General features: G+C 39.7%; 3 protein-coding genes across 4 annotated transcripts in view; 2 read left to right on the top strand and 1 right to left on the bottom strand.

Annotated features, from left to right (window-relative positions):
• Nucleotides 1-2,951, top strand: part of sema3fa (sema domain, immunoglobulin domain (Ig), short basic domain, secreted, (semaphorin) 3Fa) — a 68,992-nt gene extending 66,041 nt beyond the window's left edge. For both annotated transcript variants that reach the window (XM_078169143.1, XM_033627301.2), the window contains exon 19: nucleotides 606-2,951. In XM_078169143.1, the coding sequence (XP_078025269.1) occupies nucleotides 606-1,034 (429 nt within the window). In that variant the 3' untranslated portion in view covers nucleotides 1,035-2,951. The remainder of the gene's footprint in view (nucleotides 1-605) is intronic.
• A 2,417-nt stretch (nucleotides 2,952-5,368) lies between these two features.
• On the top strand, nucleotides 5,369-10,183 carry gnat1 (guanine nucleotide binding protein (G protein), alpha transducing activity polypeptide 1). The gene is made up of 9 exons (XM_033626802.2): nucleotides 5,369-5,587; nucleotides 6,563-6,605; nucleotides 6,683-6,824; nucleotides 6,938-7,095; nucleotides 7,172-7,300; nucleotides 8,563-8,692; nucleotides 8,819-8,972; nucleotides 9,076-9,292; nucleotides 9,371-10,183. Exons 1-8 carry the CDS (start codon nucleotides 5,482-5,484, stop codon nucleotides 9,264-9,266), a joined length of 1,053 nt encoding a protein of 350 aa, XP_033482693.1. The 5' UTR covers nucleotides 5,369-5,481; the 3' UTR covers nucleotides 9,267-9,292; nucleotides 9,371-10,183.
• Nucleotides 10,184-10,230: 47 nt separating this feature from the next.
• Nucleotides 10,231-25,278, bottom strand: edem1 (ER degradation enhancer, mannosidase alpha-like 1). The gene is made up of 12 exons (XM_033626801.2): nucleotides 24,667-25,278; nucleotides 20,336-20,408; nucleotides 19,634-19,737; nucleotides 18,905-19,076; nucleotides 18,576-18,759; nucleotides 17,985-18,159; nucleotides 15,625-15,745; nucleotides 15,372-15,542; nucleotides 15,223-15,296; nucleotides 15,040-15,136; nucleotides 12,658-12,843; nucleotides 10,231-12,517 (listed from the first exon to the last, which is right to left on the bottom strand). Exons 1-12 carry the CDS (start codon nucleotides 25,134-25,136, stop codon nucleotides 12,428-12,430), a joined length of 1,917 nt encoding a protein of 638 aa, XP_033482692.1. The 5' UTR covers nucleotides 25,137-25,278; the 3' UTR covers nucleotides 10,231-12,427.
• Nucleotides 25,279-25,502: the final 224 nt, after the last annotated feature.

Genomic DNA, 25,502 nt, shown 5'->3' on the forward strand with positions numbered 1-25,502 from the left:
TGCCCTGCTTCTATTTATTCCTGTCGCTCACTTTGAAATTGCTGCAGCTGATTTGAGAATTTTAAATAAGTTACCTACAGAGCAGCTGCTTATTTCACTATAAACCCAAAATAATTTGGCAGCTGCCTGGAGGGAGATCGCCAGGGAGCTGAAAGTTTCTGGTAAATTACCATCACATATGACAATCTACTTGCTGTTGTAAATATCACAATATAGAATATATGTTTTCTGTTTAAAATCTTCAGTATGACCTCCTGCACACAGCTGGTATTTATGTGGTTTGTTTACATGACATTACAAAGGTGCATATTTAATGGATTCAGTGTGGACAGAGAGCTCCAGTTCTACATGATGCAATGCGATAGTCTGACGATCATTTCCTGTTAAGGGGATGCTGTCATTATGTTCCACTCTGGAGCAACGGCTGAGTCAAGTGTGACACCTTGTGTTAAAGCTGCGTAAACCGGTCCCATCTGGTGTTTGGCTAAATACCAAACTGGTTTGATCATCTTTGCAACGGCCCAACCCAAGTGTGTTAAAATTTTATGTCTAACATCTCCAAAATCAGAGTTTTTGATTGTCCCCTTCACTGTGTTTCCCTCCAGATTCGCTCAGAGGGCCGCATCCTAAAAACAGAACAGGGTCTCCTGATCCGCTCACTGCAGTCCTCCGACAGCGGCATCTACCAGTGCACATCCACAGAGAAAAACTTCAAACACACGCTCGTCAAACTGCAGCTTGTGGTCCTTTCCAGTCGCACGGTCAACAACGTGTTGGTGGAAACCGGCAGCCCCGCCCTCCCTCCTCTGCAGTCCAGCGCCTGGACTCCCAGCGCTGGTCAGTATAAAGACCTGCTGACCATCCTAAGCCAGCCGGAGATGGGCCTGATCAACCAGTACTGCCAGGATTACTGGCAGCTCGGAGACAGCGGCCTGGGAGACAACAAAGCCAAAAGTCTGAAGGAGCTGAAAGAACAGAAGAAGCCTCGCAACCGCCGGCATCATGATGAGCAAACAACTCCAGCTGAGACATGAGGAGCTGGTTACACACTTCATCGTACTCCCCCCAGTCTACCTTTTCACACCACTTCCTAAACACTGCAACCCTCCATTGAAGGGGAATGACTCCAGATAGAAAGATGAAATTATCAGAGCGGACAACCCAAAGCAACAGCATCAAACAGTTTCTATGTAACTGTTGGAAAAAATACACAATATTTATTGTAGGTTGTAAAAAGTAATTCTTTGTACCTATCTAGAAAACATGTTTTTTTTTGTTTTTTTTTTGTGAATAGGTAAATTTGTGCAAATATTGTTGTTATTATAATATTATTGTTAGTGTTATTGTTTATTACAATGTGTTATTATGTTGAGAATATCCTTATGTTTGGTGTTTTTGAGAAACAGCAACAATAACCCAGGACTTTGGGAGTATCCACACATGGACGAGGACCGATGATGAACACGTATTCAGAAACTGTTACAGGCGACCGTGTTGGATCACTTGACTGCTGGCAGTATTCAGTGTCTAAGCTGGAAGTCGAGACTCTCGAACTTCCCAAAACTTCTTCACCAGAACTCTCTACTGTTTATCGGACAGTTTTTTTTTCTTACTGTAAGATACAAGCTGTTGACAGGATCACGATTGCATTTCTTGGGACACGCAAGGATGAAAGAAATGCCCACAGACTGCACCTGTGACATGTCATGGTCACACGGTCACATGTTGATGGCAGGTCTCTCCTTTCATGTTTGTGGTCCAGCCTGGCCTCAAGTAATGATGTTGCATCACCCACACAAATTCTTCCAAAATCAGTTGCTGCCAAGTGTTTGTTTTTGTTTATATGTGAATATCACATCTCAATGTTGTATCCTTAACAGACGTGATCTTTGTGATAAGCTGTTTTTCGGGGGGAAAGGGTCCTTTAACGACACAAAAGCTGAAAATATAACATTGCCTTCTCTTTTCTCTCATGAGATAAGAAATTCCAGCAGGCAGCTATATGTGAGTTTGTGACAGTTTGTGATAAAAAATATATATATATTAGAGACAAAGCACCTTCTGTTGCCAAATTTGGTAATCTAGATAAAACAGTAAATACTTCACATGTATCTGTGGCACATGCAGCATATTCATACAAGCTGGGTTTTTTTTTAGCTCTCATTGAATCCAAAGTTTGCATTCCTGCCAGTTTCACTAAGTGGACATCAGTCATATAATCGGTCTACACTTCCATTAGATCACAGCAACAAATGTGCTGATTGCAATGCTCGGGAATCGGTTCTGTATTTTCTGTTTCAGCTATAACCACAGAGGTTTCACAGCTACTTTCGCCAGTCCAATGCGGTGCCACAGACGTCATATAAAACTTCCATACAGTTAAAAAAAAAAAAAAAAAAATGTCACAAGTACAACCACTAACAAGCTGATCACCACCACACCTGAAGAGAAAAATGTACCAAAATCTTCAGAAGGTGGCTTTTCATTGTGCATGGCATGTACAGTGTAATGTATATGGTATTTGTCTAAAATGCTACGTTGCTGTGGATGTCAGTGAATGTCTTTCTTGTCGTGGGAATATGGAAATACTGTCAGTGCAAGGAAGATGCTGAAAGTACAGAAAGGTCAGATTGTGATTTTAAATCCTCTCTCTCAGTCTCTATCTATCTATCTATCTATCTATCTATCTATCTATCTATCTATCTATCTCTGTATGTCTCTTGGTCTCTATTCTTTTCCTCTTCTGGTCTCAGATATTTGCATATATTTCAAACATGTGCATCTATTTTATTTTCTCCGTTTGGCAGACTTTGCTCTGGGTCATTGAGGTAAAGTAATGTATGATATAATGCACAGTTGATGTTATTGTAATGACTTGTAAAAAAATTACTATCTTTTCTTCCTCATCAATGTTGCTGACTAATAAATTAAAGCTCTATATTTTATAATAACAGAGGTTCTGTTCTGTTTGCACTTGGTGAGCACATACAGTCTTCTGCAGGGTGGGTTGTTGATTTCAGTGCTTCTTGTGTTACTGATCTGCAGCGGTGAAGGAGGTATACACATTCTTTACTTAAGTAAAAGTAGCAATACCACTCTATAAACCATTGCAAGTAATGGTCCTGCATTGAAAGTGTTACTGTAAATAAAATTTAAAAGTATTATCATCAAAATGTACCTAGATATCCAGGTAGATGTAGGATACACTATACAGAAAAATGGCATTAAATATATAACATTAAATTGGGAGGTATTGTGAAATGGTTCGGCCCATCTAACAGAGAGGGGTCAGGTCGCGATGTGCAGAAATCACAAGTGCTGCTAATGTAAATATGTGAAGCAGACTCGCAGACCTCACCAAAATTCAGGGGCTCCTATAATTAAAAGCCAGGGTACAGAAAGAATAATACAATGAAAGAAGAAGAGAGGTGGTGACCAAATGTCTGTCCAAAAACAAAAGTAAAGAAGCAGCAGGTATGACAGGCAGAGCTGATGGTGAGGAGTGAGGCAGACTTATGTTAGCAAATAAAACCTGCTGTGGGCTGAAATTTAAAGCTACAGTGACAACCTAAAGCATCCATCGGTACCAACCACGTTATGCTGTGTTGTCAGAAAGTGGGCCAAATAATGCACCAAAGTTACCCTATATTTTGGCGAGGGAAAAAGGGATCATTGTCATTTTTTGAAATGCTGTATTTAAATAGTTCTAAATACTGGGGTCTATAAACAGTCTTGGAATAACATACAATGGGTATGGCTGGAAAACTGTGAGTTTACAGCAGGCATGTCCAATATCTGGTCCGCAGACCAATTTTAATCGGCCCTCGATTTGACTTTCAAAATATACCATATGTGGCCCTTTACACAATAATGGTTAATCAAGCAAGATCACTTCCCATCTTTACCCTTCACCTCACAATGACAGGACTATTGTACAGTTTGTAGACAGGCATCATGTAGTAATACTTCATTAAAAGATGGAAATGGTTGCATTTGTCTCACTTTTTTTTTTTTAAACCCATTTAATGCGAGAATCACGTTGTTTTATCTAGCCTCCATTCAAAAAAGTTTGGACACCCCTGATTTACAGCCATGTATTCTTTACACCTTTTCAGTTCTGCACACAATTTGACCAATATATGATTAAAGTAGGCCACATGATTGAATGAATAAATGAGGAAAAAATATTAGGCCTATATGTTCACTCATGATTTGATCTTATGATTCAATATCTTGCAGTAATTTCCTCAATCAGTGTTTGATTTGACTTGTCTCCAATCATTCATTGGATGGCATTTTTTCAGCCCAGGACACATGTGACTGCCTTTGTTCTTCAAATTATAAGGTCTTCACACAGAGTAGATACAAAACACATGTGGAAGTATGATTAAGTGGATTATATTCACAGGAAGTATAACATTTTGCATACTGGTATATATAGTGATTTTGATCTTGTCATGCTGACAAGGTTGGTACCAATGGATGTTAGATTGTCTGATTTCACATGATACCACGCCAGATTAAAAAATGAGTGTCCCATCTCTACTTAAACAATGTTGCCTACACACAAGACCATGATAAAGCTAAAGTGATAATAATTAAGTTTATTCTCAGCGCACTTTTCCAAACAGAAGTGAAAAGGAGGGAAACACAGTGCAGTGCACACTCATACTGTACATGCATGCATGCATAATTGAAAGTGAGTAGATTAGGATCCTTAACCAGCCTCAGATTGAGGTCAATGAGATTTGTCAGGTGAAACTGCAAAGCTCTTTAAGCACTTCAGAGCTCACACCTCAGTCTGCAGTATCCTATAAGAAATGTCAGTCTGTGTTTCTTCATGTTTCTGCGTGAGACATGAGGGGTGTGGTTATTTATTTCAGTCAGCCCATTTGCTGTGATTGTTGTACTGTGTGGAGTAGAGACTGTGGTTTTTTATGTCTAGTTGACCGTTTTGCAAACATGATACATTCAAGATCACACTTACTCTCACATCTGGTGTATTTTTCATTTTGGTCCGGATGTGAGATGAATCTAGTTTGTGGTAACAGCTATAGGCGCACTCAGTGCTCAGCACCAAGTTATTCAGCTTTGCATGCTTCTCTTTTAAAGGCACCCTAAGAACAGCATAGAGAGATAAGCACTTGAGCCGATGTTCATCTTCCGCTGAGCACAGCAAAGTCCCCCTAAAGGTTAGATCTCTCCTACACTGATGTATGTCTGCCTCTCCTCACACCTTTGGCTCTGCCCTAAAACGCTCCTGTCCTTGTGCTCCATTGGCCCGCCTCGGTCAGGTGGGCAGAGGATGCCCGAAATCCTCTCCTAAGACAGGAAAATACTCCAACATTCTCCAGTGTTTGCTGCAGGCGGTTGACGCATCAGCTGCACGGTTAGTCAGAGAGCAGGTGATCGGCTAGGACCTACTTCCATTTTCCTGACACTTGGCTTTTGAGCAGAGGGGCCCAAGCCGGGAGAAGTAGGATGGGGGCTGGAGCGAGCGCCGAGGAGAAGCACTCCAGAGAGCTGGAGAAGAAGCTGAAGGAGGATGCCGACAAGGATGCGAGAACTGTCAAGTTGCTGCTGCTAGGTAAAGACACTAAATAACAGGAAACTTCACCACCATGGTGACACATAATTAAGGGCCCCATAAGGCTCCATGGTGCAGCTATTTTTTACCTTAAATCCTACAAGCCATATCTGAGACATAATTATAGCTGGTGCATGTCACCTTATTTCTAAATTATCAACACAGACAGATCTTATTGACTAGAGTTTGTTAAGGATGGACAAAATGAATCTAAATAACCTTTTGATTACATAAAAAAATCTTGTTTATTTATATTAACTGTGATTATGACAAGCAACATGTTTGAGTAAAGGCTTAATAACACGTGTCATTGAATTGTTCAGACCCTTTGATAATCACTCAACCCAATCCCTTGTTAATCCTAAAACAGCAGGTCCTCCATCACAAAGGGCTTAACCCTGAAGGACATAGATACACTAGGACCTGTGGCTGTAGCATTCAAATACAATAACCTAAATACATAACATGCACAATGTAAGTAGCTGATTGGGATGAAAAATTTAGTGCAAATTTTCAAGTTACATTAAATATTTTTTAATTTAAGGGCCGACGAAATCTGTATAGACCAATGTTGGATTTAATAGCAAAAGCGTTTCCAAGATTATACTGATGCAGCTCGGTATATAATTTTCTATAATGTCTCTAAGGTTATTATAGATATTGTTTCACACTCAGCTTAATCGTCTCCTCGTGACATTGTGGGTCAGGGACGGGGAAAGTTTTTTCTGACATCAGCTTTGAATGCGATTAGACCTGAAGTAAGAAGTATTATGACCTGCTGTGATCCTCTGTCTGATGAAAGCCATTACCTGCAGTTAATGTCATTTTCCGCTCACATGCATGAAACCCAAAGCATAAATTAAAGCACAAACACTATGAATCAGAAGAAGTCATATTCCTTCAAAATCCTCATAAATGTGGAAAACTTTGAAACAAAGTTTGGAATACAAACATCTTTTTTCTACTTTCATACAGGTGCTGGAGAATCAGGCAAAAGCACTATCGTCAAACAGATGAAGTAAGATATTTGATATTTCGACTATTTTCCTCTTTGACTGACTGTAAATCACAAACTAATACTGTGTCTCTCATCAGAATTATCCACAAAGATGGTTACTCACTTGAAGAGTGCTTGGAGTTCATTGTCATCATCTACAGCAACACCCTGCAGTCCATCATGGCCATCGTGAAGGCCATGAACACACTCAATATTAACTACGGCCACTCTGATCAGCAGGTGACAGCTGAGATGTTGATTTTAATGTGTTTTGCATGAATTGATTTTAGGTTTCCAGCAGACTATTAAACATGGATCGTATGTGTCCCTGTCCTCTTAAATCTACCCTGCAGGATGATGCCCGTAAACTCATGCATCTTGCAGACACCATTGAGGAGGGCACCATGCCCAAGGAGATGTCAGACATCATTTTGCGCCTGTGGAAGGACTCTGGCATCCAGGCGTGCTTTGACAGGGCCTCGGAGTACCAACTCAACGACTCTGCTGGATAGTAAGAAATCACGCAAACTAAGAATTAAAATAGTCAAATTAGTGTTTGTCATTAAATGAATTTGATTTTCCCTCAGCTACTTGAATGACTTGGAGCGACTGATCCAACCAGGCTATGTGCCCACTGAGCAGGATGTGCTGCGATCAAGAGTGAAGACCACTGGTATCATCGAGACTCAGTTTTCCTTCAAAGATCTCCACTTCAGGTGAATCAGCGACCCAGTCGCCGGTATAAATGGTGGTGTTGCACACTTCTGCAAACAATGGATATTCTAAATTTTACGTTTCTTATGTAGCAGATATTATGAACCTTTGTGGTTCTTTACATTTCAGTTTTCAATTTATGTTGTGACAGTGCTGTGGTTCACTTGTTGTTAGGGTTTAGGCACAAAAACCATTTAGTTAGGGTTAGGAAACATCATGTTTTGGCTTAAAATACCCAGTTTGGTCGCCACAAACACAGCTAGAAATGTCCCAACCTCTCACTAAAAATGCTTGATTGTGACACAACAAGCACAGCTGGAAATGTCCTGAGCTTTTGTTTGAAAAAATAGATTTTGATGCCACAAACACAGCTAAAAATGTCCCAACCTTTTGTTAAAAAATACCCAATTTTGTTGCCAGAAACAAGGCTGGAAATGTCCTGACCTCTCGTTAAGAAATACCTGATTTTGACATAACAAGCACAGCTGGAAATGTCCTCAGCTTTTGTTTAAAAAAATTGATTTTGATACCACAAACACGGCTAAAAATGGCCCGACCTTTTGTTAAAAAAATACCTGATGTTGTTGCCACAAACACAGCTGGAAATGTCCTGACCTCTCATTTAGAAATACCCAATTTTGACATAACAAGCACAGCTGGAAATGTCCTCAGCTTTTGTTTAAAAAAAATTGATTTTGATGTCACAAACATGGCTAAAAATGTCCCGACCTTTTGTTAAAAAATACCTGATTTTGTTGCCACAAACAAGGCTGGAAATGTCCTGACCTCTCATTAAGAAATACCCAATTTTGACATAACAAGCACAGCTGGAAATGTCCTGAGCTTTTGTTTAAAAAAAATTTGATTTTGATGCCACAAACACGGCTAAAAATGTTCCGACCTTTTGTTAAAAAATGCCTGATTTTGTTGCCACAAACAAGGCTGGAAATGTCCTGACCTCTCGTTAAAAGTACTCAGTTTTTTCACTATAATCACAGCTAGAAATGTCCCTACTTCTTAAAAAATACCTACTTATGTTGGTCTTGAACTGTGGTCCTGATGAGAAACTCAGCTCTTACAGATGTAATCAGAACTATGTCATACGCATCAACTGTACAAATGTTACATACCCATGGTTTGAAGAAGAAGAGAGAATTTTATTCTACAGTATTTCTCAAAAGAGATGGGACCAATAACTTATCATCAATGCTCCCACTGTACTGAATCGCAATCATGACGATAATGTGCTTCTGTTTCCACGCAGAATGTTTGATGTGGGTGGCCAGAGGTCCGAGAGGAAGAAGTGGATCCATTGTTTCGAAGGTGTGACCTGTATCATCTTCATTGCTGCTTTGAGTGCCTACGACATGGTGCTGGTGGAGGACGATGAAGTGGTATGATTTCAGTGATATTTCATGCTTATACTATTTGCGTCTCATCTTTTTTGGACAATCAACAGTTGGTTCATTTAAAAGGCTCTTCTTTGGGACTTCATAAAATACACAAATCCTTTCTTTCAGAACCGAATGCATGAGAGTCTGCACTTGTTCAACAGTATCTGCAACCACCGCTACTTCGCCACCACCTCCATTGTACTCTTCCTCAACAAGAAAGACGTGTTCCTTGAGAAGATCAAGAAAGCTCATCTCAGCATGTGCTTCCCTGAATACGATGGTGAGGTTTATCAGAGCACACAAACTGCAGCACATTTGAAGACTTTAAAAAGTGACATGTTGATTAAAAAAACAACCTTTTCTTTGATATTTTTTTGGTTAAGGCCCCAACACTTATGAGGATGCTGGTAACTACATCAAAGTACAGTTCTTGGACCTGAACTTGCGCAGAGATGTCAAAGAAATCTACTCTCACATGACCTGCGCCACAGACACAGAGAACGTCAAGTTTGTGTTTGACGCCGTAACCGACATTATCATCAAAGAAAACCTCAAAGATTGTGGTCTCTTCTAAGAGCCATGCTGAGAAACCCGATTAAGGTGAGTGAAGTTTGCACAGTATCGTAATGATGACTCAAATTCAACCAGCTAATAAGACTTGCTTTCTGTCTCTTGCAGGGTGATGTAGCCCTGTCACATTCCAAAAATCCCCTCTCAATTCAAGCTGAGGACTGAAGATCAAAACCGTCCCCTCAAACAGCCGTCCTCACACCGGCGAACGCAAGAATTAAATATCAGTTTGTTGTGTTCAAAAATAAGTTGTAGCTTTGACAAAATACTTCGGGTCACCTGAGACCAGAAGACAGCTCCTCAGTCAGAAAATCCTGTGCAGATTTCAGATGAGTTGAATTTTAGTCGAGCTAACTTCTCGTTTGGAGGGCTATGCAATCTATAGGTAAGACATCAAAAGCTTTGTCAGCATAACGTGATTTCTTCTCACATTCACTAATGTGAATAGATGTCAGGCTAATAATGTATATTTGCTCCAGTAACTGGTCAGTGTACAGCTATGAAGCAAACAAGGGGGCCTCACCACCTGCAGACGCACTTCAACTTTTAATGAAAATGTGTAATAAAAAGAACTCGTCACTAGAAATGGCATTTATGTACAAGAACTCTACAGCACAAATTAAGCCGCAAGTCAAAGAGGTAACAAACAGAACTTTTAAGTTAAGCATTAGAAAATGTAACTTTTTGCAATAGTTAAAAAGGGCCAGTGTAAATATTTAAAGTGTTTTCTATTGGACAGTTTATGAAGTGTGGTGATACCATGTGGATCTGTAACGCTGCTGAGTGATAGATGTAATATACTTCAATTGAAAAGTCCTTGTGTAAAAGTTCACTGAATCCACGGGCCATTGAGCCAACTATCCTGTACAGAAACCCATGATTGTAAACCCTGAGTAAACCTATTAAAGCTTCTGTAGAAAACTGAGTTCTTTCCCATTTTTCACAAATAAAAACCAACACAGCTCCTGTCTTGTTCATAATCTGTCATTTATTAATTTCACAGGATATTTCAGGTTCTATTTCTGGCATTATGAAACCACTCATGTTGAGAATTTAACAGCCTTAACCAGTAATTTCAGACTGATTAAAGGAACAGTTCAACATTTCGGGAAATTGCTGTCTTGCCAAAAGATAGACAAGGAGATCGATACCACGAAATACGAAGCTACAGCTAGAAGCCAGTTAGCATAGCTTAGCACAAAGACAGCGGACAGAGGTAAACAGCTAGCCTGGCTCTGCCCATGTACAAAATTTACCTACAAGCATCTCTACAGTTCACATTAAGAGGTTACATCTTGTTCGATTTCAGCTAGCTGTTTCCCTATTTTCTGTCTTTGTGCTAAACAAACCTAATCAGCTGCTGTTGGTAGCTTTATGTTTACTATATAGGGCCAATGTCACCAAATTTGCAATATGAGATCGATTTCTAGCGAATTAATTGGGATGTTTTTAACTCATTAAAACTAACACCATACTCCTGACCACTTTATAAGCACGCCAGGGTCCTGCAGGACTGCAATTTTCGAGTGACAAACATTTGTGATCTGCTGCGCTCATATTTGGGAAATGGCTTCAAGTAATATAAATCTTTAACTCTCAGCATAAAGTGAACAAGCATATTTCCCAAAATGTAATACAATTTCTTCAAAGATAATCTGAGACAAAGCGCTGGAGTGATGTCAGCCAATTTGAAAACTCAGAGTTATCATTTCTATGGCCTGAAGCAGTTCAGACAACACTTGAGAATATGAACAGCTGTCTCCCGAAGCCAAAGAAGATGCCGATGCTGTGATGTCATGGAGCCATGCAGCCTGAAGCTCTGCTGAGCTTTACAGACACTTGGGATGTTTGGTAAAAAGAGGAGACACCTCGGTTAAACTGTACATGAATCGAACATCACAGTCAAGGAGACACCACACACAGTTTGTGTCTGTGTGGAACAATAATGTGTATTCACAGTACGACTGTACTTAAGTTCAGTGCGGTTATTCTTTGACCGCACATAACCAAGTTGGAAGATTTGCAATATAAATACCTAAGACTATCCTAAGACATTGTAGGCAACATTTTAAGAAAGTTTTATTTTTTTATGAAAGAATTAATTGATATTTGTTTTTCTTTTAAACCCTGAGTTCTCACCACATGACAATAATAGGTATGATGATGTGCAAGTATGTGACAGAGAAACAGAAAAGAAACTGCAAATGGCAACTTCCATCAACTCTTAACAAGAATAAACTATGCAGGAGAGTCTGTGTATTAAATACGTCAGACAGAAAAATGATGGAAAACAAACGTTTTTGCTCATTGACATTAAAAAAATACACTTTATGGCTTGTTTCGTCATGTCTAAAAAAAACAGGAGCTCAATGTCATGATCAGTGTAAAACTGTACATACACATGGAATGACATCTATTGTGCAATATTGACAGTGGCCTCAAAAGAAACAAATACTTGACCATGTTATCCACAGCTAATATGCATTGTACAGTTTCCAGAAAGACCGAGAAAAAATAAAGGCACTTTAAAACAGCGAGAGCCTGAGCCTCTGTCTCACTGTCATCAACTGTTAACGTGGAGCCCTTGTTTAAAAGCACTGATCTAGTCGAGTGAATCAGCTGCAGAGAGGCACTAATCATCATGTTTATACAGAGGCAAGTGTTTTTATAGGCAATACATTGTACATATGTGTGGCTAGATGGCACTGTTCCCATAAACACAATATGATTCACAGCTCAGCTGTAATTTCAAATAAGCATACACACAAAAAACACACATTGGTACACTCACACCTGAACCAACACCTTAACAGACAAAAACACACCAGCAATTCTAAAATCCACTCACACAGTCTCAATTTGTCACCGGGCAATAAGTACTGGAGCACGACTACTCGTTTTCCAGAGAAAAAGTTGTTCACCTTAGTTGACCACATGCTCACCCATCAAAGAGCGAAAACAGCCACACACACGTTTAATTAATACAGCAAGTAATCAAGCTGCTTTCTCAGGTTTCCTTTAGTGTCAGTTTCCTGTCTGGATCCTGAGCAGCGGAGCAGACGGGACAAGGATTTTGACCGACAGTGGATCCACATCTGCACCTGAGGGGGGGTGTGTACTGAAGGTCTGTTGTTCATGTCAATATCACCACATGCATCCTCTTACTCAGAAAAGTCCCACCATGTGATCGATCTGCCTCATGTAGATGCTCTTTAATGGCAGAGTGTACCGTCGCTCCTCAGGAATCCTATCGCACTGTGAGAGAGAGAAAAGGCACAAAGAATGTATATGAAGTCGATGTAAGTGAATTTTAAGAAAATCGATTTTGAGAAATATTATCACACTGTAAGTAGCACATGAAAATGGTGAACAGTGAGCAAGGACGAAAGCCTTACGTTGCTGTCGTTGCTCGGTGGTGGCCTGCTGTTTGGCTCTCGTGCTGCCAGCACTCCCTCTTCACAAGGAGACAAGTCATTCCACTGTTTCTCCCTGAAACGCTCATCTATAGGCACAACATGGCCCTCTGTCGTGAAGATGTACTTGTTATCGGATTTGTGAAGTGGGTTGTCCTCATCAAACAGCTGCAATGCAAGAGACATTTTTTGTGTATATGACAGTGTGGAGAGAGTTGAGCCAAAAGTGGGTCTGAATTGGGAATGTGCCTAATGACTGATTTCTCTGACATTTAGAGTTCCCCAAAACAAATTTAAGACTGCACTGACCTCTTCCAGTTCGCATCACTCATCAAAACTTATCTTTTCAAAATGTCTTTAAATGTGCGAATGATGTGTGTATTTTATGTTCTATTTTATAATTGTTTTAACTAATGCAAAGTGTCTTTGAGTACCATAAAAAGCACTCTATAAATAAAATGTATTATTATTATTATTATTATTATTAAAATAGTCTACTAGTCCTAAAAGTGAGAAAAACACTCAGAAAAGTCAAAATTGAGCACAGTTTAAAGTATAAATAAAAATATATTGCCTATATGAGCCATTCGAAATTACTTTTTTCAAATCGTATTTTAAATAATGCTGAAATGTGTGGCACTTTGCGCAATGCTTTATGAACACTGTGCATTATCCTACATAACAAAACAACAACTCACTAACTAAAAGCTAACAATAACATTTATTTAAAATAATATTATTTAAGAGAATTAATCTTTAGGAAACGTGCCTGGTTATTAAAAAGGCATTTTCATGGAGGAAACAAAATCACATAAAATAATGATCATTTTAATAACAAGTTTTTCAGACTAGTATTTCTGGTGGCAACAAGCAAAGGATGCATCCAGTCAACCAATCGCATACATCCCTAGTCTGAATTGTATTCTGACAATGGCTGTGTGACACTGACAAAATCAGATGAGATTATATTTTTGATTGAGTATCTTGACATATTAATAATGTGACAACATTTAAAGGGTATCTAATGATGTTTCTAAGAGACACTAATAATCAGTTTGCTGCTTTTATCTGTTTTATGTCATTGTAAATGAAATATGTCTGGGTTTGCAGCTGCTGCTTGAAAAAAGTAATTTGAGAATACAACATTGAGTTCTTGGAAAAATAACTGAGTTCCTAAGAGTGAATGCAGTGATTGAAAAAAAATCCATCACTTAATCTGTGAAAACTAAACATTCATTTCAGCAGTGATTTAAAACATGATAATGGAGTGAAATTAGGTTACAGTGAACACTTTGCTCAGCTTGAACAGTCTGCTATAGGAAATTGTGGGATAGGTGGGAATAACATATCAGCCTCTCACTTCCTTCTGTGTAATAGATGTTAGGAATTGCATTATCAGGCACGACATAGACAACACAGAACATCCCAAATTTTATCAAACTTGTGTTCTGTTCATGCAAATCAAAGAGCTGAGTACGATTCTGAAATGTATTATCTGTAAAGATCCTTGCAGTTTTTATTGGGACTGCCCTCCAAAGCAAGAGTCTTAGATTCTTAAAGATCTAAGTTACTGAATAAACTTCTCTGCCTTGCAAGAAAATGCATTTTTTTTTTTAAATTGGATCCAAGAAAAAAAACCTATTGGCAACACAATTGGTACAAAGAAATCTTCAGGGTATTTCCCATGGAAAGACTCAGTTCCAAAAAGGGAAATGAGAGCAGCATCATATACGTATGTATGGCAGCCACTGATAAATCACTTTCCAAATGCAGTGACTTTACTCAAAGAGGAAGCAGCACAGTGGATTGGGAAGCTGCAGGGGCCCTTCTACAATTCACTCAATGAATGATTTGCATGTTTAAAAGTGTATTAGCAACAGTGTGTGTGCATAATATGTATCTTTTTCTGATTAATATATGTGTCTAACATCTGACTTTTTAATGTAACAGGAAAGGTTACATTTAGCAGTCACACCCAGGTCAAATTCCTCTGCAGTAGTCACAGGTATTTATTAGCTCCAGCTCTAATCTGCATTGATGGAAACACCCTGCTGTGTGTGCTAATTTTAGCCTGTTTACCAGCAAGATACAATGACGCATCACAACAAAATACCATCCATCTCTGCCCAAGCAGCACTTAAACATCGTTTGAAAGAGAAGCTAAATAAGTAAGAGATATATAAAAGGAAGTAACCTCCATGAAGTTGTCACAGGACTCCAAGCTGCTTTCTACTGATTACTACCCTGTTTTCTGGCCAGTCCATGACACTGAACATGACACACCAAAAAACCCACACATACAGCATTCTTTCACATTCATATATAACATAACTTTATATCTGACGTGCTCTGGCTGTAACTTACCAGGTAAAGATATTTGCATGTCTCACTGAGGAAGAAGCTCTCCATGCGATCCTCTTTGGATTTGTCCACGACATGGTGGAGAGTGGCGTACCCACATCTGCAAGTGACACAGATGAGTTTAGAGTAGGGACATCAAAGCTCTGTGAACCTTTCAATAAAAAGTATATTTCACATGTTCCTCACCTGACTTTGGCATTTTTCTCAAGGCTCTGAAGAATATCCATTCCAACATGCAAATAGAAAGGATTTTTGGTCGCCTGTGGGAAGAAAAGTAACTCTTGAGTAAAAGATAACGAACCACTAGCAGCCATGTTGTGTTTGCAGGTCGGTACCTGGTACAGCAGATAGGTTGACTCCACCAGCTCTGGCCTTAAGGGGTAGAAGAGCACATCAGGAGCCTGCAGCTGCCAGTTGTATCTCTCTGGCAGAGCCCCAAAGCGCTTCCAGATGGCATAGTAGAAGGCGTGCAGGCAAATTGCATTATCTACATCCCCATTGAGCACCTAGTGCACAACACCTCACTTTAGTTGAACACATATTTTACACTCGTATTTTAAATCTGTCACAACATGCACATAATCTGACCTGCAGCCCAGGGAAGAAGGCCTGGAGGGAGTCAATCCAGGTGTTCATTATCTCACCACTGAACATGTTCACATTAACATAGAGAGGCGGGTCACCCTCTCCTTCATTACACGACTCTCTCCTGGAAAAACACAGAGACGGAAGAGGGTTCACAATATGTCATATGACTAAATACATGTTCACATTACAGGACTTAATGCTCAATGTCTAATTTTTTCCCTTTGCCTGGACTGTTCACATTCACATTTCACCCATATCTGACATCAGTGTGAACGGATCTCTGCCCTGAAACATCTCATATGCAACCAATAACATAACACACATGCATTCTGGAAAAACAACAAGAAAGATCACGTTTGCAAGACAGGCATTTGGGAAGAAATTAATGACATAGCGGTGTAAGTGTTCATTTTACAAATGATTTGCTGCAGAGGTCAATCTGTCATATGTTGAGGATGAGGGTTAGAATAGAGGGAGAGAGGTGTGGGTGCAATAGAAGTGGGGCTGCGATTTGGAAGGTTTCACACAGAAACCATTACTCCAAAACTTAAGCAATGCTCAGGACTACATTCCAAGATCCCTGTCAGTGCCTAACAACAAGACTGTCCCCATCAGAAAGTAACTAGCAACGTTCTTCAGTTTCAACAGACTGCTCTGACACTATCTGCGCCTGCACAGTGAAATCCGTTGTTTAAAAAACACATAAATTCCAATATGACTGTTCTGACAGCAGCTGCATGGTGATAATGATAATAATAACTGTATTTGTAGTGCACTTTTCAAGCTGAAAGCACAAAGGTGAGGAAAATACAAAACAAAAATGAAACTAATAAAACATAAGCATATACATATGCCTACACCAACATATATACCTGTAAGCATGCATACATATACACATGGCTGCAAATACACACACTCCCATACACACAATAAGTCTTATCAACTTTCAGGAAAGGCCAATATGTAAAAGTAAGTTTTCCGATGAGCTTTACAGATGTGAATGGAGTCAGCTGATCTGATGCTCAATGGGAGGCTGTTCCAAAGCCGAGACGTGAGAACTGAAAAGGCTTGATCGCCCTTTTTCTTTAACCTGGACTCTGGAACAGTTAGAAGACCCAGACTAGCAGACCTGAGGGGCCTGTTTGGATGTTACAGTTTGAGAAGCTCAGTTATATGGTCACTGCTGATGTGTGATGTGCAAGTGTCATACTGGGCTTTTAGTTTGTGATTTACTGCTGTATAGTTAGAGGTTTCTTATATTTTACTGATGTCTATTTTAAATTCAGTGTTGGAACGACCCCTCATGAATACTGTTTCGTTTTACCTGCATTACTGTTGTATGTTTTCTGAGATGACAATTAAAGTCAATTAAAGATTTGGATTTGATTTGATTATATACTCCTATGCCAGATCATTGAGAGCCTTATATGTGATTAAAAGTACTTTAAAATGGATTCTGAAAGAGACTGGAAGCCAGCGCAGGGAGGCAAAAATAGGTGTGATGTGTGAGGAACATTCTGTAAGTCTAGCTGCTGAATTTTGAACAATTTGGCGCTGGTGTGTAGAGCGATTGTTTCGGCAGGTGAACAAGGCATTAAGGTAACCAAGGAAGGAGGATATAAGAGCATGTATGATTTTCTCTGTGTTATTAAAAGGACAGAAGTGACCCACATTTGGAGATACATGTGACCTAATGTGGAGATTTTTCTCAGATGATCAGATATGCATAAGATTTAAGACCACACATGAAAGTGGCCCTGATCTGATTGAAAATAAAAGTCATATTTCTGTGTCCACACTACTCACTACTACTAAAAATGATATCTGTGTCACATGAGAACAAAAAAAAATGTTTGGGCCACATTTGCTTGTAATGTTGTAATGTAATGAACAAAGCCAAAGTCTGAGTTTGTTTGCTCTTTTTATATCATAATCCTAATTATATGTTTGTATATTTTCATATAAAAGCAGCCACAGTGCTCCTGACATTCTCCTGCTGTTTGCCACTGACCAGCTGAAGGTTTTGTCTCTTACTTCAGGGCTATTTATCAGCAGTTGCTAAGGTGAAACAAAGTGTTGCGTTCCTGTGTGACTACGTGTGAGTGCAGATGTTCCACCAGACAGGTCATAACATCCTCAAGTCTCAGCTAGCTTTCCACATCCCTCCATAAGAAACACAATACTGTTAAACATGTCAGCAGTTTTAATTCCTCTTTTATTGGCCAATCCCGGAGAGAGATTGGTTTACATAGCTGCGACAGTTTCCCAGTTTCAGGTGCAGCTTCATGTGGAGCTCCCTAAAGCCACCAACACACCCAGAGTGCACGCATTGTGTTGCATTCTTTCAGTGTGGGACTCACCCTCTCCTCATGTGGTTCTGAATGCTCTCGTAAGCAGCTTGGAACATCCTGTAGTCCTCTTTCTCACCAAAAAGGATGTACGATTTCAGCAAATACTCATAGAAGGAGTCCATACCGGCTCCAAGACCACTCTGCTTGCCCACCCACTGGCCTGTTTGGATGTTTACTACATTCCCTGGAGAGGGAGAAACAGATATCGGAGATAAATGCTTTAAATGCTATGATAATTGTCGGTATTGTGTTTATATGTTGTGGACTTGAAGGGACAGTTCACCCTAGAAATCTTCTCACACGTGGTGCCATTTATCAGTCTAGACAGATCTGGTGTGAGTTGATGAGTGTTGGAGATATCGACCATAGAGTTGTCTGCCTTTTTTAAAAAGATAATGCACTAGATGGCACTTAAACCACCAAAAAACATTCGGCAGCTCACACCAAAACAATCTAGATTAATAAATAGCATTACAGGTTAAAGGAAAAATATGTATTTTTGATTCTGGGGTGAACTGTTCCTTTAACCATGCTGGATAGAAGCTTAAATAAGCAAGAAAGAAATCAAGGAACAAGGAGAAGCTACACAGCTTTACTTACCTAACAGACCGGTTTCGTTGCTCCTCAAGTTCCACAGAGCTCTGACAGCTCGTCTGGCCACCCACTCAAATGTGGAATCTCCAATCAAGCGGCTCAAAATCCCAAACTCCACCAGCAGGGACCCGGCTCCTGCAGTACACGTCTCATTGATGCTATCAGCAGGAACTCCAGTCTTCAGGTTCACCTGCATTTCAGGTACAAATCAATAAAGATGCTAAGTCATGCAACTTCCATAACTACTTTAGGCAGAGCTATGACAGTTTGAAACCCTTGTCTGTATTTTAGCAGGACTCTTGTACAGTGAACCTCTAATAAACAGTCTCACTCACCCTGGGGTAAGGAATGCCTGTGCTGGTGTTCTCAAAGGCCGGCAGTAAGCGGACAGCCAAGTCATGAGCCAAGTGAAGCAGCTCATTATCATAACCATCAAAGCTGACCTTGCCGAATGGATGTTTTGGGTCCGTCAGCAGGATGTGAGATGAGATAAGGCTTCCCAGGATCCTTCAAAAGATGAGAGAAATATTCATCTGGGGTTCAACACAGAGACTGATTGTGAAAAAAATCACATGTCAAACTGTTTATTACTATGGACCTCATGGAAACAGCCCGTCAATTTGAAACTGTCATCTTTGGCCAGCATTATTTATTAATTCAGAAACAATTAAAAAGTCCACTTAGGTTAGGGCTACATACCTAATCATAAAATGATCACAATCAAGATTGATCAAGATTAAATGTGAAACAACAGCTACAAAAAAATGCAAGTTAACACAACAACATTACCGCACGATATATGAACATGACATTAATTTATGGCGACCTCGATAAGTCAGTAATGTAGCTATCATGACAGGGCGAGGCCTAAGTATAAGTTTACTGAGTGCATAAAGAAAGTAAAAGCAGTCGTCAGTTTGAAATGGTCACATTTGAGGGTTTTTGAGAAAGTCTCACATAATTTGTGTATTGAATGTTCCATATTTTAAATAATTCAGAAATTTAGAGAATGTCGCCCAAAATATCGCTCATGTAAAGTTCTTCTTGTGTAGTGACATTTGTACCTGATGTTTGCCTCGAAAACCTGCACAGTGGAGTCCTTGTCAAAAGATACAGTATCTATAACCAGCTTGACAGCTCTCTGGAACTCTGTCACATTGCCGAGCACCTGCAGAGAAACACCACATTATGTAACCACAGTTTACTCTATCAACAAGCTCATTTGGCATTTACACTGAGAGGCTTCCAGGTATTTGAGTCAAATTATATTCTTACCATTATAGATAGAAACTATTGTAAAGAAGCTCTGAAGCCATCCAGTTACAACTTCATAAAATAGTCTGGTGCGTGTTCGTTTGTGTGCAGAAATGATTTTGGTGTCTCAGGAGATGCCCTGCACTGACACAGGCAGTTCAGAAACTCTGCTCCACCTGACTCCATGTCACAGGAAGTGTTAAGAGTGGCAGAAAACACCCAACTTACAACACAGGAAATGCTAACCACTGTTCCACTTTTCCACTGTGCCACTGCATACAGTACAAAACCCTGCTTTTGCAAAACAGGTGCTGTTAAAGTCATGAGGAGAAAAAAAACATTTTCTACCTCACAAAATGGATCAAGTTGCTTTCTAATCTTACAGTGGGTAACAAGTTTTAATAAATTCTGCACAGATTCTTTCCTTTTTAACTCTTAGAGAAGTTTCTAAACTCTGCTGAGTTTGCAGGACATTATGCGACATAAAGACACAGTAACTGAGTATAACTTACCAGTAGGGTGTCTAAGGTGTCAATCAGTGTAAGGGAGTAGTTCCCCAAAACGTCATTTATGTTGATGTTCGACCTGAAGTTAAAGCAGTGAAACAGACTTGGTGTCAGACAAGTGAAATCGCACCTTTTAAATTCAACAACATTGTACAGTGTTGTGCAGACATGAGGGCAAAATCTTATCTTAGCAGATGGGATGGAGAGAAAATAAAAACATTTAAAATACAGTACAGGCCAAAAGTTTGGACACACTTTCTCATTCAATGCGTTTTCTTTATTTTCATGACTATTTACATTGTAGATTCTCACTGAAGGCATCAAAACTATGAATGAACACATGTGGAGTTATGTACTTAACAAAAAAAGGTGAAATAACTGAAAACATGTTTTATATTCTAGTTTCTTCAAAATAGCCACCCTTTGCTCTGATTACTGCTTTGCACACTCTTGGCATTCTCTCCATGAGCTTCAAGAGGTAGTCACCTGAAATGGTTTCCACTTCACAGGTGTGCCTTATCAGGGTTAATTAGTGGAATTTCTTGCTTTATCAATGGGGTTGGGACCATCAGTTGTGTTGTGCAGAAGTCAGGTTAATACACAGCCGACAGCCCTATTGGACAACTGTTAAAATTCATATTATGGCAAGAACCAATCAGCTAACTAAAGAAAAACGAGTGGCCATCATTACTTTAAGAAATGAAGGTCAGTCAGTCTGGAAAATTGCAAAAACTTTAAATGTGTCCCCAAGTGGAGTCGCAAAAACCATCAAGCGCTACAATGAAACTGGCACACATGAGGACCGACCCAGGAAAGGAAGACCAAGAGTCACCTCTGCTTCTGAGGATAAGTTCATCCAAGTCACCAGCCTCAGAAATCGCAAGTTAACAGCAGCTCAGATCAGAGACCAGATGAATGCCACACAGAGTTCTAGCAGCAGACCCATCTCTAGAACAACTGTTAAGAGGAGACTGCGCCAATCAGGCCTTCATGGTCAAATAGCTGCTAGGAAACCACTGCTAAGGAGAGGCAACAAGCAGAAGAGATTTGTTTGGGCCAAGAAACACAAGGAATGGACATTAGACCAGCGGAAATCTGTGCTTTGGTCTGATGAGTCCAAATCTGAGATCTTTGGTTCCAACCGCCGTGTCTTTGTGAGACGCAGAAAAGGTGAACGGATGGATTCCACATGCCTGGTTCCCACTGTGAAGCATGGAGGAGGAGGTGTGATGGTGTGGGGGTGTTTTGCTGGTGACACTGTTGGGGATTTATTCAAAATTGAAGGCACACTGAACCAGCATGGCTACCACAGCATCCTGCAGCGACATGCCATCCCATCCGGTTTGCGTTTAGTTGGACGATCATTTATTTTTCAACAGGACAGTGACCCCAAACACACCTCCAGGCTGTGTAAGGGCTATTTGACCAAGAAGGAGAGTGATGGAGTGCTGCGGCAGATGACCTGGCCTCCACAGTCACCGGACCTGAACCCAATCGAGATGGTTTGGGGTGAGCTGGACCGCAGAGTGAAGGCAAAGGGGCCAACAAGTGCTAAACACCTCTGGGAACTCCTTCAAGACTGTTGGAAAACCATTTCAGGTGACTACCTCTTGAAGCTCATGGAGAGAATGCCAAGAGTGTGCAAAGCAGTAATCAGAGCAAAGGGTGGCTATTTTGAAGAAACTAGAATATAAAACATGTTTTCAGTTATTTCACCTTTTTTTGTTAAGTACATAACTCCACATGTGTTCATTCATAGTTTTGATGCCTTCAGTGAGAATCTACAATGTAAATAGTCATGAAAATAAAGAAAACGCATTGAATGAGAAGGTGTGTCCAAACTTTTGGCCTGTACTGTATATGTAAATTGTAATTAGCATCATGAGTAGAGGGTTTCCTTCCTGAATTATCTGACATCACACCGCAAACACTTCAGGACTCCTGAGAGACTATTAAAGCAACAGCTACAGCTGATGTGAAGACAATAGGTGGTTATTCCCCTCACAAACAGGCTAAGACTGCAACTAACAATTATCTTCATTATCAGTTTATCTAATGATTATGTTCTCTATTCATTAAATGTTGGGCATTTTTGTTTGGAAAGCGAATCATCAAAATAACTGACGATAAATGTTCTGATGATCTAATATTGATATATTATTCTAGCTCCAGCACAGGCATCATTATTTTGTTGTAACTCTGTGTCTCTCATGTGGCAGGGCAATTTCACTTCTACTCAAAAATGTTGCACATTTCCATCAAGTGACTGAGAAGAATGTTGATGGGTAACATTGCTGATATAACAGCTACAGATAATGAGGATTTATTTCATCATTCACATAATAATAATAATACATTTTATTTATAAGCGCCTTTCAGAACACTCAAGGACACTGTACACAGCAATAAAACAAAACAATAAAAACACAGATTCATATTTTAACTGAAAACCTCTCTGTCCTGCTGCATCTAAAGAAGAGTTTGGAAACTACCTGCATGGTCAGATACCACAATGGCTGAGCACAAAATATGTTTTCCTGTAATTAATATACAGACTTGCTTTTATGTAAGGTCAAATTTGCTTCTGTTAAAACAATAATCTAATATATCTTAACCTCAGTTATCTTATTTTTGGTCTATTACACACTTCATGCAAATACTGCACGAGTGTCACATTGTATGCTTCTACTCTAAACGTCTAAATTAACAGTACAGGGAGGGAAATCTTATAGCTGACATACTGTAGTGTAATCCTACTCGTTCTGTTTGAATGTTCAGCACAGGGGAATAACATGCACAGGTGTTTCAGCTACACTGAAAGACAAAGCATCTGTGCGTTTTACTCCCCTGAGCAAGACATTAAACTGGGGATCTGGATATGCAAACACTTCTCTTGCATGCTCGATTTCCTTCTCTCTTTTCATTCCTGGTTGAGCGTGATGTTGGTTAACCAAGTACTTAATCGACAAACAATTCATCGGAAATTATTTGGATATTCAATAAATCATTCAAGCCACTTTGAGTCTTTTTATTTCTTAACAAAAATGACACATAATAACTGGCTCCAGCTTATCAATTTCCTGGCAGTTTTAGACTTTCGCAATAAAAAACAGATTATCCATGGGGTTTTGATTGTGCACACAAGTAATTTGTAGATGTCACCCATAAAGCTGCAACAACTGGTGGACTCAAAGATAATGAATCGCCAACTATTTTGGTAGTTGATTGATTGTGTGTCATTTTTCAGGCAAAATTGTCAAACATTTGCTGGTTCCAGCCTCTTAAATGTGAGGATTTGCTGCTTTTTTTAATTCATTTTTGATAGTTAATGAGGCATCTTTAGATTTTGGACTGCTGGTTGGACAGAAAAAGCAAAGTGAAGACGTCACTTTGGGCTCTAGGAAAGTGTTTGAGCATTTTTCAGTTTGTTTTTTTTTTAAATTATATGGACTAAATTATTCATTCATAATCATATAATTATAATAAATAAAATAAAAAAGAATAAGAAACAAAATATAGTATAATAAAATAAAATGTCTTAAAATATAATAAATACAAATAAAATATTTTAAAAAATAGAATAAATAAAAATATAATATAATAAAATAAAATAATAATAAAAAATCATATAATTATAATCATATTTATTTATAATGATACTTTATAATAAAATTAAATAATAATAAAGAATCATATAATTATAATCATATATTTATTTATAATGATTCATCCTGAAAATAATCGCCGCCTTATTCAATACTGAAAATAATTGTTAGTTGCAGTCCTTCCTACCTGGGGCTGTGGGAAAATGAGATAGACATTTCTTTTTACTATTTCCTGACATTTAATAGACCAAACAATCAACTAAAGCAGCTATATTAATAATGGAATTATGTTTATATTATATTTTTTCTACCTTCATTAGATTTCATATTTCCATGAGGTTTCACTATCCAAATATCAAATGCATGATGTGATGAAGACATTCAGCACTCCCTTAATGTGCCAGAGCCCCCCTGGACCCTCATCAAGGCTCCTTCAGTGGTACCTGGATCCCAGTTTTGGACCTTGTGTTGTGTCTTATGCAAAGGTGCCTGAAACAGTGAGCAGCAGCGGGCAGCACTGTCATCAGTAGGATTACACTACAGGCTAATATGATTACAAAGTACATGCAAATAGAGTCTGCAGAGGACAGTTAGGATGCAACTGTCTGTCATGAAGCCTGGGTGTGCTGTGCAGTTCAGAGTGCCACTCCACTGACAGCACAACAAATAACACACTTGTCTTATAGAAAGCATTAACCTGCAGGTGCAGGTAGTCAGCTTTGAATGACTCACGGGTTTTGCACGTCTGGTCCCCTCCCCTCACAGTCAATGGGATTCAGCTCGTCCTCGGGAAAGGCATGTTTCATGTAATTGTCATACCCGAAATAAAACATTTCCTTCGCCATGTCCTTCATTTTGGCTTTCAGGGTATCTGGGAAGGAGCTGTATCTCCGCACGTACTCGTCCTTGTTGCCATCGAAGAAGCTCAGGTAGGATCTCCTGTGGGACCCCTCTCCCACCTTCGCACAGGTGGTCGCCACCTCCTCATGTCTGTGGCCGTGTATTCGCTGAGACCACGAATTAGCCCTCGGGTCGGTCCCCTTTTCGTCCCTGAATAACAAGTCTAATTTGTGCAAACCGAAACTGAGTGGGAAGTTGAACCCGCAGCTAACGTTAGGTCCCAGTCCGAAAGCTAGCCACAGCACACAGCTGAGGGACAGTCTCAATACGACCAGACCAACTACTATTGACCTCCATTGCATCTTTGCCCCGGCTCGGTCTTTAAACGCATAATTTAAGTCCACACACGTCCGACGGGTGAACGAATGTGAAACCCTCTGTTTGTCAGGCTAAACTACAAGCACACAGGTTGTGGTGATTCCGCCCCGTACGCTTCCTGTCAACAGACCAGCCCCTCCCAGATCCTGAGCTGTGATTGGTGCTTCTCTTGTGTCGTCACGCTACATAGCGAAGCAGACTCGTTCTGTGATTGGTCGAAGAGCTGTCAATCTCCGGGTTGCGTTTCGTGGCAGTCCTGACGTGTCTTAACTCAACTTCTGCTCCAATAGAAAACAGCCACAAAAGTGAGACGTTCAGGGGCACAGAGTTTTAAAACACACATGATTGTG

This window comes from Epinephelus lanceolatus, chromosome 1, assembly GCF_041903045.1.
Source record: "Epinephelus lanceolatus isolate andai-2023 chromosome 1, ASM4190304v1, whole genome shotgun sequence".
Taxonomy (NCBI): domain Eukaryota; kingdom Metazoa; phylum Chordata; class Actinopteri; order Perciformes; family Serranidae; genus Epinephelus; species Epinephelus lanceolatus.

Coding starts and splice junctions, on each gene's coding strand:
- gnat1 (XM_033626802.2), top strand. CDS start 5,482: ATGGGGGCTGGAGCGAGCGCCGAGGAGAAGCACTCCAGAGAGCTGGAG. Junction 6,606..6,682: donor ACTATCGTCAAACAGATGAA/GTAAGATATTTG, acceptor GTCTCTCATCAG/AATTATCCACAAAGATGGTT. Junction 6,825..6,937: donor ACGGCCACTCTGATCAGCAG/GTGACAGCTGAG, acceptor TCTACCCTGCAG/GATGATGCCCGTAAACTCAT.
- edem1 (XM_033626801.2), bottom strand. CDS start 25,136: ATGCAATGGAGGTCAATAGTAGTTGGTCTGGTCGTATTGAGACTGTCC. Junction 19,077..19,633: donor GTTTTCGAGGCAAACATCAG/GTACAAATGTCA, acceptor CATCTTTTGAAG/GATCCTGGGAAGCCTTATCT. Junction 15,746..17,984: donor CAGAACCACATGAGGAGAGG/GTGAGTCCCACA, acceptor GTGTTTTTCCAG/GAGAGAGTCGTGTAATGAAG.